The sequence below is a fragment of the Chanos chanos genome, chromosome 9 (genome assembly GCF_902362185.1).
Source record: "Chanos chanos chromosome 9, fChaCha1.1, whole genome shotgun sequence".
Lineage (NCBI taxonomy): Eukaryota > Metazoa > Chordata > Actinopteri > Gonorynchiformes > Chanidae > Chanos > Chanos chanos.
In genome coordinates this window covers 17,974,718-17,989,176 of record NC_044503.1, presented here as the reverse complement: position 1 = coordinate 17,989,176, position 14,459 = coordinate 17,974,718, and the positions used below count along the sequence as shown (strand labels likewise).

At 41.4% G+C, this 14,459-nt stretch overlaps 1 protein-coding gene across 1 annotated transcript in view; it reads right to left on the bottom strand.

Annotated features, from left to right (window-relative positions):
- gpr153 (G protein-coupled receptor 153) overlaps positions 1–1,883 on the bottom strand; it is a 31,002-nt gene extending 29,119 nt beyond the window's left edge. The window contains exon 1 of the mRNA XM_030785025.1: positions 1,531–1,883. Coding sequence (XP_030640885.1) covers positions 1,531–1,883 — 353 coding nt within the window. The remainder of the gene's footprint in view (positions 1–1,530) is intronic.
- Between the last annotated feature and the right edge of the window lie 12,576 nt (positions 1,884–14,459).

Sequence of the window (14,459 nt, the reverse complement as noted above, 5' to 3'; positions counted from 1 at the left end):
GTTCAGACAGGTGCTGTGGCAGGTAAGCTTTCTCAGCCCTGAGCCTGTCCCGTCTGCAGGTCAGTGTGTCTTACAGTGTGAGAGGTGGCTCTGAGGTGTAGGTATCTCAGAACAAGGCCCCAGGTCTCTCTATTAAAACTGATACTGGGGCATCTCTGAGACAGAAACCATGCCCAGTGCTCATATCATGTTTTCATCTGGTTTTCACACCTACCTAAAAGACAGAGGCAGCATACCTAAAAGCAGTTTTGGTCCATATAATGATCTATATCCCTTTTATGCAGTGATTTTAGGAAATTATGCAATATTACATCTTGTCTTCTGAGTTGAGGCATCTTTACCCCGCCGTGACGTCTTGGCGTACACAAACGCGGTGTGACACGGCCTGTCAGCTCTGGTCTCTGTTATAAAGGCACTGGAGTGAATGTGAACACATTGTGGCTCTGAGCGACACCTTTGAGTATTTTCACTGGACACTCCGTTGTGATCAGTGTAAACTCACAGAGAGGCCCATGCTACCCCAGCAGCACTGCGCAGCCACAACTCCCAGCTGCCTTGTGTTAGCCTTTGTGTTTTCATTCAGGTACAACGACAACTTTCTAAAGATGGCAACAGGATTCAGTCAAACCAGTTGTGCAGTGTCTTTTTGTCTGCTATTTTACGTTTTAAATTAATATTTTCTTAAACTCCGTGACTGGTGCTAGTATAAAGCTTACGTCCTTTGTGTTTGATTGCTAATGGGTCTTTTCTGAATCAATTAATTTTGTCACTGTTCGGCTCTGGGAATGCATTCATTTGTAGATGATTCTGTGCTGCTTTGTAATTGGAAACTGTGCCAGGGATAAATACACATGATTAATTATCAAGGAAATTAAACTACACATAAGCCTGCTCTCTGAGATAGTACCACACTGGATCTGACACAGACGAAGTGTATATGACCACAGTGGCATGACTCTCTCACTCATACACCTCTGTGTGGATGTATGGGGTACAACTGTTTGCTGAGCGTTTGTGTGCCTGTGTTATATTTAGTTGGATAGGAATTAACCAGGTTTAATATTTCCCCACATTATGGAGAGCGGAGCAGATGGGCCTGGATTTCAGCGACACACCCTGCCAGATCACACTAAAATGACACAGAAAAAAGAGGTCTCCAAAATGGTGGAAATGCATACAGTGTATTGGAGGGATTTTAGTTAACAGAGGTCTTGACCTTGCACAAATTGTAACTACATCTCAGCTCAGAAAGTAGAGGGCTGATTAGACCATTCCCATTAAGTAAGAACAAAATGTCAGTAACCATCTTTTCTCCCCTTTTCACACAGATTGATTCAGCAGTGTTTGTCAAGTATCTGCAACTGACATTTTACAACTACAGCAGAGCCAAAGAACATTCCAGATGTGAGTGGACATCCTGATTCTGAGATCCTAAAAGGTAACAGCACTTTTCCCAGCACACTGCCTTAGTTACAGTTACACCTTAATCTGCATCAGACACAAAAGAGAAAGGAGTCCACTCCGCCTTACCTGTAGTTGACAGGCCAGCGCACCATCCACATACGGTGATAGGACAAGGATGTGACGGAGAAGCAGGTGACCAAGGTCAGGGTGTAGAAGGTGGACACAAAGACCTTGCACAGACCTTCGTTCCACTCATAGTTGGAGTGCTGACGGCGGAGTTGGATGACGCAGTACATGGTGATTGGGATGCCCATGTTAAGGATGTGTGTGCCAGCCAACGTGCAGATGAGAAACTCCAAAGGTTTCCATTTTTTCTGCTTGGCACTAACACTCAGAATCCCCCAGGCATTCGCCAGGATGGACACGCCCGAGCACACCAGCCATGCCAGCGCGTTGGTGCTGATGACCTCATCCTTCATGTTGGAGCCTGTGGGCACCGGCAGGGAGCGGGAGGATGGCAGGAGGAGCGGGCACAGCAGCGGGCAAGGGCGGGCTCTGTGCCAGAGAGGGCATCTCACTGAGGCAAGCAGGAGTCCTTCTCTGGGGACGGGAGGGCTGGAGAGCAGGACATGACGGCCGGATGGGGGTGTAGGGGCTGGGAGGAGGAGAGGGCCAGTTAGAGGCAGGAGATCCACACAAAGCCAGTGCAACCCAGGTCCTACAGATGAGCAGTGGGAATGGAGGACAGGCAGAGCGGAAGAGACGGTGTAAGAAATGGGAGAGAAATGCAGGGGTGAAAAGGAAAGTTAGAGTGGAGGAGTTCAGAAGAGAAGTGGAGAGATGAGGGGGTAAGATAGGAAGGAATGGAAGCAAAAAGTTGCAGAGGAGCAAGTGATGAGAAGTGAGGTGAGGAGATGAAGAAAGAGAGAAGATGGAGAAAAACAGAGCTGTGAGGATAGGGATGAACATAAAGAAAACCAGGGGAGGGGAGAGAAGAACAGAAGAGAGATAGGGAAAATGTTATTTTTAAGAATAAATGTAAGAAAACACATTAAATCATGCAAACAGGGGAACAAGTGCTCACTCTGAGTGAGAGGCAGTTTACTGGTGTCTTTTTCTTAAGCTGGTGATTACAGTGTTGTAGGTTTTGAATATCTTTTCTTAACTCAGAGGGATCTAATATTGAATGGCACTTGCTGACAGCTGGCATGGAACATGTGAGATCTATCAATTTATGCAGGAAGACAATGCAACGTCTGCCAGTCAGAGTCTGTCACTCGACTCAGAGACAGACTCATCAGTCATCACAGGAGCTAACTGCATATGGTCAACCATACTGCTTCAGTCAGTCACCATACTGCTTCAGTCAGTCACCATACAGCCTCAGTCAGTCACCATACTGCTTCAGTCAGTCACCATAAAGCTTCAGTCACCATACAAGCTCAGTCAGTCACCATACAGCTTCAGTCACCATACTGCTTCAGTCAGTCACCATACAGCTTCAGTCACCATACTGCTTCAGTCAGTCACCATACTGCTTCAGTCAGTCATTATACAGCTTCAGTCAGTCACCATACTGCTTCAGTCAGTCACCATACTGCTTCAGTCAGTCACCATACAGCCTCAGTCAGTCCCCATACTGCTTCAGTCAGTCACCATACTGCTTCAGTCAGTCACCATACTGCTTCAGTCAGTCACCATACTGCTTCAGTCACCATACTGCTTCAGTCAGTCACCATACTGCTTCAGTCAGTCACCATAAAGCTTCAGTCACCATACAAGCTCAGTCAGTCACCATACTGCTTCAGTCAGTCACCATACTACTTCAGTCACCATACAAGCTCAGTCAGTCACCATACAAGCTTCAGTCACCATACAAGCTCAGTCAGTCACCATACAGCTTCAGTCACCATACTGCTTCAGTCAGTCACCATACTTCTGTCAGTCACCACAAAGCTTCAGTCACCATACTGCTTCTGTCTGAACACAAACAAAAAGAACAGCCTCAACAAAGAGCCATGTCAAACACATTTTTATACTCAGATAAATATTTATTGTGTTCACTGACTTATTCCAAGCTGGAAACCAGAAATGAAGATACTTAAGCCAAGTAAATTTTGATATGCTTTGGTTTGAGTGTGATGTGTTGGTTGTATCTAGGAGAACATTTTCTAATTAGGTTTAAAGGGAAATGATGGGTAAACACTGTCCTTGATGCTGTGTTAACATCTGGTACACTTGAATGATTTTTAATTTCAGATATATGAAGTGGGTGAGATGAGAGTCATGGAATGATCTGTAGCCTTGTATTTCCAGAACAAACTACCACTGATAAGGGGAAACTGTCGTCTTCAGGAACACTAGTGTTTATCAGACTCACACCAGCTACATGAAGTCTCTTCTGGATTATGAGCTAATGAGTCACATCAAACTCTGACTGTAATCACAAAGTCCAGAAAAAGAAAAAAAAGTGAAGACATCCCTAAACAGGTGACCTGAAGTCAAGGACTTGTCCAAGTGCCCAGTCACATGTCACAGTCTTTACGAATGCCCTTGATCAAACAAGAGCCACTGGCTGCTGGCAGAGCAGGAGGGCCAGGCATGGTGTTCTTCAAAAAGTCTCACTGACCAGGATTCACCCAATACAGCCCTCAACAAACTAATCACCACACTACTTTCTCACTGTGGGCCGGTTTAAGATTTAAACTTCACATTTATGAGGTTACCAAGGTGCTCTCAAACACAATTAAATTACCACACAGAAACTCTGCAAGCACAGACCATTAGCAAAGAGCAGACCACCTGTCATGAACACCCCTAATGATAAACTGAGCATAAAAAACACATTCAGTAAGTCAGCCATGACCTAGGAACAACACTCACTTTAGACAGCATGAATTTTGTTGCAATGATGGATGAAATAACAAAACATGTTTCAGCCATTTTAAAGTTCCACAGTTCAAACAACCAGTAAACTTTACAAGTTAGTACAGACGGCGTTGACCTGTGGGATGTGACTTGAGGTCTATCGGGTTTATGTGAGTTTATATTTGGGGAGGTGCCTCATGCTCGCCCCCCCATTCCTGAGTCATGTTCACTGCCTGTGACCCTGAATGATGTCAAATTCCCTCAGTGAGTGCAAGGCTTAGATGTCAAGTCAGGGAAATAATGACATCACCCCAATTTTAGGAAAATATGACAAAAATATTAGGAAAATATGACAATAGCTGCGTAAGAGCAGGTGACCTAAACAGACCTGCTAGACCAGCCCCCTCTCGTCTTCAGGATCATTTTATGCATATTTTATGCACAATAGTCTTCTGTCCATCGCTGTCCAAAACTGTTTCGTTATATTTTGCCTTTGGACCCCTCTGCAATGATTCATTTACCAATTCATTCATTTGCTTTTTTTCTGAGATGGGTGATCATGTCAATAATCTGCATGTCTGGACTTCAGCTCCAATGGCACATTTTCAAAGGCATTTGAGAATGTGATATGAGTCGGCCACTGAAAAAATGTAGGAAAAGTTGGCCATAATTTTCAGTTCACCATTCCTTGATTGGTTTTGACTGACAGAGAGAGGTTTTGGGCCAGAGTGTGTCTGTCACAGTTTGTGATTTCATTTAACAACACAAGAGCCCTAAGTTTATCAAGTCCAGAACTCAGAATCAGTGATCCACCACTATATCTCACTCAAAGGTACGGAACGCTTTCAACACAGACAATTTTCAACACAATTGTTACTCTCCCACCAAATCCACCAGTTCTGTATGTTGCCAAAAGGCTCAGTTTTTGTCTCAGCTGGCTCTAATCTATTTCCCAAAGCGTGCTTTTGTTGACTGCTCTAAACAAAGGCATTTTCTGACAGCCTTGTATAATGCCCACTGGTGTGGATGTAGTGCAGATCTTTTGGGAGATGCTGATATGTTGTGTCACTATGACGAAACCAACATTTTGTAGATTCCTAATTGCAGGTTTTCTCTGCCTCCCACACCATCTGCTGCTCTGTGTGTGGAGACAGGGTTTGCATCCTCTACCAGACATGTTTACCACAGATCTAAAGGCTTTAAAATGCTTGACCGACTAGAGAATTGTTTAAATGATTAATGATCTTAAATTATTTTGTAACTATCCCTTGACATGTTTAGGCCATTAACTATTTAACTATTCATAATTCTTCCCTTCTGTCTGTTTGTATTACCATATTGTATTCCCTACTGAATCAGGAAACCATCCTTTCCCTGAGACTGAGACGAACATGAAGGAGGACGTTACTGCAGACTTATTGATTTGGTAATTAGTATATGAAGGACACAGAGTAGATTGAAAGCAGGAGCTTCCACACAGGTGTGAAGCCAGAGGGAGAGATCTCAGAGACTCTCAGAGAGAGGGAAGTGTTGGGGTACAGGCAGGAGGGTATTCAGTGATGATGACTGCTTGATGTTGTGATGCTTCACCAAGAAAAATGGCTATGGTCTGAGGAAAATGACATCATCAGCACAAACCGAGTCAGAATCAACAGCACAAGCTCCCTGACTGTGATGTCCGTGCACTGGTCTGAGATGCAAGGCAAGAAAAGACCAGGAGAAACAGAGGCCTGTGAATATCAATGTTGGATGCGAACAGGCAGTTTCATCAAGAACACTCGATTGAAGACTTCAAAGGGAGGGCTGTAATGCTTTGTTTGCAGTGCAGCAACCCTTTATTACAACAAAGATGCATATTTATAAGTGAAACAGAGAACAAAGGCAGTGGTCTCCTGAGCAGAGGAAAAAAGTTTACACATTTTTCACCACCATGAACAAAAGTCCAAATATCTGAACTTTAAATGGAGGAATGGTACCGTGTCCCCTTCGAGTCAGAGTTTCAGACTCTCATAAGAATCTAGGTCAAGGTAAACAATGCTGTTCTTCAGTCCATGGATGTCCATCACTCTCCTGTAACAATGTACGCTGGTGTTTTGTCAGTTACCTGTGTTTGAACGGTCATGCAAGTGGACAGAAAGACTGTGCAGTGGACTTGCTAGTCTACATAGCAATAGAATTTAAATGAGGGTGTCTGCCTGGGTGTTGCATAAGGAACAGAATTAGATTACATATCCTCCCACACCCTTTGCATGAGTAATCTTCTGGTTTCCAAATCAAATGTCTGTGAGAAATGATGTTTAACATGACTTGCACCGAATCCAACACCAATACTGAATCACCACATCAGTTTAATATGAAGAATTCAATGTAACATATGCATTGCTCATTATTCAGTGTGATGTTCAACACTTCTGTATGAACACATCTTATCATTAACTATATTCACACACAAAGGTCTGCATTGGGTCAGACGGTGATAAGTTTGAGTGAAAACAAAATGAACAAATTGTAGTTTTAGTGTCTTTCTGAAGATCAGAATGTAAGTGAGTTCAACATGCAGAGAGCAGAGAGACAGAGAGTACTACTGGTTGCACTCTGAAGGAAGCTCTTCTTTAGTGGAAAACTTTCCACATAACGACAGCGTCAAGTGAATTTCCAAAACAAAGTTAGTACGAGGAGAATCTGGTATGACTGTGACGAAGACCAGACCCGCGTGCAATGAAGACAGCACAGGGTAACACCAGTTAGGGAGAGGACAAGACTGTTTGACCCGTGGGGTTTGAGACATTCCTGGAAACTGATTTCACAGCATGTGTGATAAATTAGGCATTACATTACATTATATTACATGTGTGATAAATTAGGCATTACATTACATTATATTACATGTGTGATAAATTAGGCATTATATTACGGCCTGCTCCACCTTCCTTTACCATTAAGATCATGTTAAAGATCTAGATTCACTATTTTAAAAGTCTTACAAACACTTCCATAAAACAACTTTCAAATCAGTCTTTGGAGGACAACTGATAATAAGCAAACCTTAATACTTATCATGGGAATGATAACAGGGATACATATCTTGTAACTGTCAGTATTCAGATATAGACAAAACTGTTTTAAGAGTTGCTTTATTGTGAAGTGTGGGGAGAAGGGGAATCTGCTCTACCAGTCGTCACAGTTAAGAAGTTTAATTTCTGTCCCAGCATACCTTGCTCAGCGTGTCAACTGACCGTCAAATCACTCAGTACCTGATTCAGATGTGCTGCATGTAGAGTGAGACAAATACTGCCATTTTTCTACTACCAGATGAAAGAACCACCAGTAAAGGAACACGACATTTCACTCTGAATTTAAACCACAAACCACATTCTTTAAATACTGAGAATTTAATCATGATGTACACTCTATTCCCCACATTCTCTTTATCTGATTGTTCAGTCCAATTAATTAGTTCAATTGGAATTCAATTAGCCTAATTCTTTCATTAACGTATCAGATATATGCAGATGACAAAAACAGCCTACGCAGTGTTATACAGGCCCACCCAAAGGGAATTAATACAGACACAATTAGACAATGTCATGGTGTAACGAAATTCAACATAATCAAATCAACAGATACCCATAGCATGTATAACAGTATGCTGGAAAATAGTGAATTATTTTACAGGCTTCTGACATTTCTCTGTATCATAAGACCGCTTTGTTTCTCTCAGAACTCTCATTCACTCTGCGTTAGAGCAGGTTGAAGAAAACACACCTTCAACTCTTAAAATCTATCTCCGTTTCTTCAAAAATAGTTGTTTAACCTGGTCTTGTTTAAACTCATGATCTTGCACATCTGAAACATGACAGTTCCTCTCTTTTAAGACTATACCACCCATGTCATAGATGTGTTAAGAAATCCAGTAGGTAGGCAACTTTCTAACTCAGCCCCTTGTCTTTGAACCATATCCTCTCCCCAGAACTGAAGTCAACCATCATCATTTGGCAACAACACAAAGAATTACTCAGCTCTGGCCCTGGAGTGCTGCAATACCTGCAGATTTTAAGGCTGCCTTTCAAATCTAAAGTGTAGTCTAAAGAAAGACTTTTAAAACCATGTCAGAGGATTCTAAGACCAACTGATGTATCATAAAGGCTGAAATTAGAGGTGTTAAAGTTACCCTATTCACTGCTGCGTCTCTAATAAAACTCAAAACATCACTTTTTTTAACAGTGTTGACAAGTTGTTGGATATACAGGTTGGTATCATTAGACAAATGAATGTGCAGCTCTAGCCTATCTCAGTAAATGACAGAATGAAGCAAACACTTACAGCACTCCCGTTAGGTAACACCACCCATTAGCTCATGCTGTTACAAAACTGGAGAAAGATGGATTGCTATGCTTGCTCCTATTTTCAGGCCAAACTGAGTTTGCATTAAAGTACATACACCTTAAAACACCATTGACAAAACACTGCCAAGACTGCACCTTGGAAGCCAGTGGGAAATAAAAACAGAGATATACAGAACAGGAGTAAAGCCTGGACATTGCTCCTCTCTCTCACTCACTCACTGTCTCTCTCTCTCCCTTTCTCTCACTCTCTCCCTCTCTCTCTCTAGCTCTCTTTTTTTGTTTGTTGTGTAGAACAGCACAGAGCCTGCTTTTGTTACATGTTGTCTGAGACAGGATGAAAATTATAGTGGTGTACAACTGACTCATCCTATGCAGGGGCAGCGCTCCAGCACTGGTAGCAATGGAGAAATTAGTTGTATGTTTATCACTTTGCTGTAAAGGACTCCCTCCATTAGACAGCGCAGGTGAATGGTGTACATTACACAACTCTAATACACTCCCATGTGCATCCCTGAGACTGCTGTATGCGTGTAATACTGTAATTTACACATCCCGGCGAGGCATTCGATGTAAACAGCAAATTATACATTGCTTGACTCACAAAGTTTGGGTTAATTTCAGATTATATTATGAATTCAACCATTGTCATAACAGAGAAAACTGTAGGAAAATGCAGCTTGGTGCACGCTTGGACAGTAACTCTTTTAGGAGAGAACAGAACATCGATAAAAAGAATGTTGATTGTCATTGTTGCTAAACGTAATGATTATATGATCTGGTAATACCAGAAGATCAAAATGAGATTATAGACATACTGAAGTCAATCCCACCTTAGTGTAGCAAGTCTGGTCATTAAACACTAAACACAGCACGTCTGAATTACAGACACCGTCTGTTTTGGCTAAAGGGTGAGCGTATTAGCAGATGCACAGTTCACATCAGGGAATAAATGAATGCTTAAAAAAATTCCTAAAATAGAGGGTCAGTTTTTACATGTAACTAAAACAGTGTGAGAATGAAAAAAGAAAGGGAAAAAAAAGAAACACAGCAGGTGTATCAGAGCATCATCTAGAGCCCAAACGAGCAACGGAATGACTGACCAGAGCTAACTGCATTTAATTTAACAGTCTGTACTCAGGCATGAGATCTCTCTCTCTCTCTCTCCCTCTCTCTCTCTCTCTCTCTCTCTCTCTCTTTCTCTCTCTGGGATATTGAAATAAGTGCTGAGCCAATTTAGCTTTTGTTAATCCCTGACTCCAGCCCTTCAGGAAGGATTTAAATAAAAAAAAGTCCTGCTGCCTGAAAAGCTATAAATAATTGACTTGGTCTCAGGTTTGGGCTGGTGTGAGCTGTCTGCAGAACAGGATTAGGGGAACGTTCTGGCAAATTATTCTTCACAATGTCTGAAAGAACCAATAAAAATGCAGTAAAGAGTTAAATTGATTGATTACCTCAAGGAGATTCTGGTTCTTAATTAGAGTTTCAAGATATTATGACTGAGGGTGCTCTGGAATTGGCTGTGTTTCAGTTTCAACATTTTGCTAAAAACTGAAAATGCATGATTGCCTTAATTAGAGATAATACAATATCAGTTACAACTTATACTTTTAAACTGCACAACTATTAGTGGTGGGACTACTGGTTCAAAATTCTTCTAATTTTGTTTTTTATTGAACTCCTTATGGAAATAAAGGAGGTGAACCGGAGAAGCAGTGAAAAGCTTTCATGGGTGATGTTAAGCTCAGAGACAGACTAAAACAGAGCCAGGTAACCTTGTTCCCTATCCTCCACCTCCACATGCTTCCATTCAGCATCTTACTTGGACTTCGTTTGGCTGAGCGAGGTGTGTTAGTTTAAATACTGTGGCTCACTGATTAGAAGGCTGTCCACTCTACTGTTCCAGTGTCACAGGACATGCCCAAGAAATCAATGTCTTTTCTGTATGTCAAGAGCCCAAACTTCACAGCATGTTAACTCTGCAAGTGATGTAGTAGCTCATAGAGGAAACCAGAGATTCAATGACTGTTACTATCCAAGAGAGACAGAGAGAGAGACAGAGAGAGAGACAGAGAGAGAGAGAGAGAGATGTCCTGCTTTAGTATGTAGTGTTAAATTGAATGCAGTTAGTTCTGGCCAGTAGCTCTTTGGTTTGTTAGAGCACTGTATGGTTCTCTTATACTCCTGCTGTGTATTTCCTCTTCTTCTTAAATATATTTTAGTTACCTGTAAAGAAACAGACTCTAAATTGATAACTGTAAGATCCAGTTGTATCAAGAACACACCAATGTAATCACCCATTTAGTTCCTGTCAGATTTCCTCTCGTTTCATATCATGTTTTCCTATCCTGACTGCTTTTATATTTTTAATGCAGTCATGCTTGATTATCTGTCACATGGGCTGATGGATTACACCATTTCTAAATTCAACCTACCACTGACTGCTCTTTCCTCTTTCCTGTCCAAGGGAGAACTTCCTGTCAAGGCACACAGGCAATCTTCCACTGAGAACATACTACAGAATTAGTCACCTTGGTGATAAATTTTAACTTTCCATTATTTTTGGCATGGTTCCCCCTTCGCCTCCATAATGGGCCATAAAATATGCCATATGATGCTTTGGCCATGAAACATGAAACTGTTTGTTCCAAAATCTCTTGACACTCGTGGCTCTCAGTGAAAGATTAAAGACTATTACACCTGTAATCATTTTTCATTACATCTCTAGTACTGTAGCATGTAAGTAATTTTCTGTTTATTTACAATTCAGTTCATTCGGAGAGTGTCCTTGTCAGACTCCGCTGTCCTGCGCATGCCTGATAAATCATTTGGAGTCTTCCCCATTCACTATGACAAGTTTAAGTTAGGGGTCAACTACGAATACTGCCTGCACAGTTAACTAATGAAAGCGTATTTTGAGTAATATTCAAATACATTTTTATGGTATATGTAATATGAGCACTACTAAACATATATCATACGTTTATGGTGTGTAACATTTTCAGAAGCGTCCTTCTCAGACAATGATATTCATCTTGGAACAAATTAGAGCATTTACTCGGACTAAATTTGCTTCGCTACATTTCATCACTGCTAAAGTCAGACAGTCCAACAGAGAATCATGAGAAACATGGCGGGTTCACTTGATCATGTGTGTTAATGATGGAAGCGTTGTTACAAATTAGGATTCCTTTTATTTGCATCTGGAGGGCGCGCGCAGTTACCATTACTCACTGGTGTGCAGACTCTGCCCGTGCACAGTGTCTTTGTGAGTGAGGTCTCGAGATGGATGGGAGGGGACAGCAGATGGCCGTGTAATGGCAGGCACGATAACAGTCTTTCGGTTAAAATACGATTAAAACAACATATGACATGTTGGACAATAACACTTAAAGTGTGGCAGGCAGGAAAAATAAATATTATGTTTATAGCAATCGTCATTAGCACAGAAGCCCCTTTTAGTTCACTTTAAAAGATGAAGTTAGCAACAGAACGGCACAAATTATGACAATAAATCTGCTGAAGCTAAGTGTGATGTACGACATGAGGTAGACAACATACTTCAGGGTTCGGTTTTGCATTTATGCCGAACTCAGCCTGTATTTTTGCCCCATTTGTTAAATTAGATTCTCTTTTGGAAACGACAGTGTTCAGGTAACACAAAGAATCGTCAACACCATGACTAATGTTTGCATACATTTAGGACCCTGTTTAATGCCCTTTCAGGGTTTTTTTCGTTTGCAAAAGGTTACAGTGAACAGCCTTGACCTGAGCCTTCCGGTCTGTCATTTCATTATAACCTCATATTCTGAAATGTATGCGAAAAAAATCGTTTTCGGCAGTTACAAGTCAATTCGCACCTAAATGATTTAAGTCGACAAATCGGTTATGCATCTGGGCTCAATTTCTATGAAAGGTGTGTTGTTGTAACATATTAAAGGTATTTCTCCACGGAATAATAAATCTGACCTTGTGCTCCATGAGAAACCGCATGTTTTAAGGTTTTCTAGGCTATCAGATCAGATCGCGCGCAGTTGCTATGTAAAATAAAACATCAGCCTCCTACCTCAGTGTAGAATCCGTCGATATCCAACTTTTAAAAAATCACAGTTCCTTTCACTACTGAATTGTCTCGATGTACGTTCACAGTGGTGCTTTGTAGTCCTTACATTCCAAATTAGAGGAAGGTGTGCACGGTTGTTAATGCCAACTCGAAGCATATGTTACAATGTAGAATAAGAACAGACAGTCTCAGCCTGGTTATATCGCCAAACGTGGCACCAAGAGTGCGCTCCACATCCTGTTACAGTAAACCGTTAGCCTTCATCTGTAACAAACCGTTATTAAATCCGTTGAGTAGAGAACCCATTAGGCTTTATTCGCGCAAATCAGAGACCTGAGCGCAACGCAACCAAACGCGGCTCATTCAATAGTTGGTAGAGAGGAAGATGAATGAGTGGGAGCAACGGATCAAAGCGTGATTTCATGTTCGTCTACCAAGATATTATGAGCTCCCATTGGTAGAAGGGCTGTAGATGGACTCGATTAATTAATTCAATCTGAGAAATATTCGTTTATGTTAGAATATTAGACATTTAACCTATACACAATGAAAAAAAGGAGTTCGTCAAAGAAAAAATACAAAATGCGGGGTGGCAAGGATTTACTTTAGGTCAACAAGCAAATCAAAAAGTGGTCATTTGATTGATGCTTATTGATAGGCTACAATGAAAAATGACCGCCATCGTTAGTTTACAGCCTCTCACGGAATCTCCCATTTTCAGCCAGCTGGTTAGTGAAAGTGATGCGATATGATTAGGATAAACAAAAGCCTTGTGGAAATATAAATAGAGAGGGGGTTTATGAGCGATTCGTCACGTGTTAATGCACTTTCTTTAGCAACGATAGTTAAACGTAAAGAGGTGTACCAATTAACGGTCCACGGTTCATGAGCTCTGAAACTGCATGCAACCCAGATCCTAAAGCTGAATCTCTCTTCTGGTAACCGTTATTCCTTCTGAACTCATGCAAGCCCACCCATGCCTGCGTTCATTGACATTATTGTACTTTTACGTAACATGTACGGGGAAGACTGCCTTTCTTGATTTGCTAAATGCATGAATAAGTTCTCTCTTGAGGTTGATATTTCAGCCAGTGAGAAAAAAATATTAAGCTCATTTTTACAAGAATAACCGGCAAGAGAGTGACACGTGACTGAAAAGGATAAGTCATTATAAAAATGAAGCCAAGCAACATCACATCTTGATAACAGATCATCCAGTCTGCTCTAGCAATGAATCTTACATAATTTTAGAGGAACCGACACCGAGATACAGCCGAATAAAGCTCTTATTAGACTGGCTATTACAATGCACAGATTCCAAAGATGCTGCGGAGTGCGTGACGGATTTATGATAAAGTAGCCTAAACAAAAGACGCTCTCTGTGCGGGACTTTGTCTCTCTCCGTCAGTCCCACATACAGTACAGTATGTTCAGGACATTGGGTCAACATGTTTTATATATGCAGCACGACACATAATCTGCATTCCTCAAAACATCATCAAGCAATGACTATCAGTAGTTTCTTAAATTAGGTAATCCTGACCAGTTTGGGCGGGTCCGCTTAATTCATGACGTCATACTACCTAGCTGATTACCGATGTAGAGACAACATCTGCAATAATGGTCTCATAATATTTTAGTTGTAGGATTCCACCGGGGCCTGACAGAGATGGAGGCGATCCGCAGTGACAGTCTATAATGAGTGGCATCGTTTGTTTCTCTCGATCCTCCTGACTGATGTCTTTTACTGTAATATAACGGTGTCAGTTGACCTATTTGAC